Below are 2,347 nucleotides of genomic sequence, written 5' to 3'. Positions count from 1 at the left end.
TAATCTACAATGGTCACTTTATCATTTTTTAGACATGGAAAAAGTGAGGAAAAATCCCGCTAGATTTGGCAATTTTTGTAATTCCTTTCCATTTATGACTACAGTAAAAGGTATCTTAATCACTAAGATAGATAATACAACAGAACTGTCCTGCATTGTGAGCTTAAAGGTCAGAGGCAGATGGAGGTGAGAGATATTTGAGGTCAACAAGTAAGAATTCAAATCACTGCAGGCAGCATATCCTCAAGTGTCAGAGGTGGGAATGTAAAGCTTAAATATTGGGTCATGCCCACCGTTATCCTGATCCTACAGAAAAAAGACTGTGTGACCATAACACTGAGAAAATCCAAAAAAGCAAGAGTGTGTTTTAGTCATGGAAACAGACGAGGAACTAATAACTTGTCATATTGTTGTGTCAAATTTCTCCTTTAGAGAAAATGAATAGCCAATATGTACGTCATGAAGTGCGGGGATGTGAAACTAGTGACCTGAGGAACTTCTGGGAAAAGACTATTGAACAACAAACTCGGTATCTGCAAATTGAAAAAGAACGCCAGCAAAGAAGTGCTCTGACAAAGTGGGTAGTTTGCATCCAGAGAGGTTATTTGAGTTTGCATTGTAATTCTTTTTTAAAGAAAAGTGATACATGTGTTTAAGTCATGCAATGAAAGCTGTATTTTTCTTAGATTGTTAGAAAATAATAAAGCTTCCCAAATTGGGATGCTAATGCTAACATGTCTGACCTATGGCTTCACAGGATAAGACAATAATTCACTCTTGTTCAGTAAATGGCTCCAAAGTGTGGAACTTTTTGAAGTTATCAGGACAACATCTAGCAGTGCAGGCTGGTCTTGAACATCAAGGCTTATGCTCACAGCAGAGCCAGCACAGATGTGTACCTGGCCCACCTTCTTTCTCTGTGGCCTTGTTTTCACAAGAATATAGCCTGAATTAATTGAGATGGCTTAATTTTCATAAGGTAAATCTGTAATAAAGCAGAAGGACCAAGTGTACTAACTGACCAAGACAACCGTCATCCATAGCCATATTTACCTCATTCAGTCATACCTACCCTAATCAGCCACAATGAGAAAGATTAGTCTGCAGCAGTACAGTTTTACTTCACATTAAGTCTCCATAACTTGAAGGGACATGCTGTGCTTGAAGGCACAAGATGGCTATTTTGGCTTGAGATCATTCAATGAGAAAGCATTTTTTTAAAATCTCCTTCATACCTCTCTTTGGAATGATGCTTGAAAAAAATAAGAGCAAGGATGGCCTTGCATTAATAACCCTGGATGAAGGAACACTGGAGTTAATGTCTAGCATGTTTTATATATTTGTAGCTAGTCTAATTTCCACATTTCAACTCCTCAGCTGTGAAATTCCTGTCGTTCCTATTTGAGCCAGTCTTTCTGTGGTACCTAGATACTACCAAAAAGAAAACAACGTGATGCCTATCACCTAAAGCTGTCTGCTATGGGTCTAGCAAAAGTTTCAACATACACAGTGTTTCCAAGCCAAATAGCGCTGAGAAGCCTCTATGCACTACATTTTTAAACGCGTTTCTGAGGAGAAGGGGGGCTGGAGAAATGTTGGGTGATGCTACCCAGCAGGTGGCAGCAGGCAATCTTCCGTGGAGATGGCAAGTCACTTCGGCACACAGAGACACTTGAGAGAGGGCACAATGGGGATAAAGATGAACCACAAAGCTCAAGTGAGCCCTCGTCGGGATTTAAGAGCAAGTCCTGAAGTGCCATCCAGCAAAGCACACTAAAGGGGCTGGAGAGTTTACACGCCAACTGGGAAAAAGCACCAGTGGGAAACATGAGGAGTATAAACCTGTTCCCTGTAAAAATATGGGGACAAGCTGATCCATGTTTCTGTCCTTAGGCTCAGAAATGAATGGATGGAGAGGCTGGAAAAACGGATAAAGATGTTGAGGACCCAACCTGAAGATCCATCTAGCTGAAGATCCCACACTTATTACATGTTTGGGGGAAAAAGAAATTTGTTTTGTAGGGAAGCATGATGGTGTGATGCAAAAGATTAACTTTTACTTTTTGGCTTAAATGAGGTATCATTAATTAGCTGTCATTGTTAGAAGTTTCATATGTGAAATGTCTCTTGCTGCTTTTAAGATTGTGCATCCATCCCTTCATTTGATAAATGGAAACTGAAGTACTCTGAAGTCTTCAAGACTAATAAATCATGGTTCACTCAGCTGTAGACGCCTGGAAAAAGAGTTTAGTTACACAGCTTGTGCTCATCAAAATTATTTCCTCAACATTTTAGGTTTCTATATAGGCTGATTGCAATCTAATTAAGCTATTTTCTTTCAAAATTG

General features: G+C 39.5%; 1 protein-coding gene across 1 annotated transcript; it reads left to right on the top strand.

Annotated features, from left to right (window-relative positions):
* The first annotated feature begins 437 nt into the window (after positions 1-437).
* On the top strand, positions 438-1,972 carry LOC141735968 (protein FAM240B-like). Its single transcript, XM_074569518.1, has 2 exons — positions 438-577; positions 1,894-1,972. The coding sequence occupies exons 1-2, from the start codon at positions 438-440 to the stop codon at positions 1,970-1,972; spliced, it is 219 nt and encodes a 72-aa protein (XP_074425619.1).
* The last annotated feature ends 375 nt before the right edge of the window (positions 1,973-2,347 follow it).

The sequence above is a fragment of the Larus michahellis genome, chromosome Z (genome assembly GCF_964199755.1).
Source record: "Larus michahellis chromosome Z, bLarMic1.1, whole genome shotgun sequence".
Taxonomy (NCBI): Eukaryota; Metazoa; Chordata; class Aves; order Charadriiformes; family Laridae; genus Larus; species Larus michahellis.
The sequence above is the reverse complement of the archived record's forward strand: the minus strand, read 5'-3'. Positions and strand labels throughout refer to the sequence as shown.

Coding starts and splice junctions, on each gene's coding strand:
- LOC141735968 (XM_074569518.1), top strand. CDS start 438: ATGAATAGCCAATATGTACGTCATGAAGTGCGGGGATGTGAAACTAGT. Junction 578..1,893: donor CAAAGAAGTGCTCTGACAAA/GTGGGTAGTTTG, acceptor TTCTGTCCTTAG/GCTCAGAAATGAATGGATGG.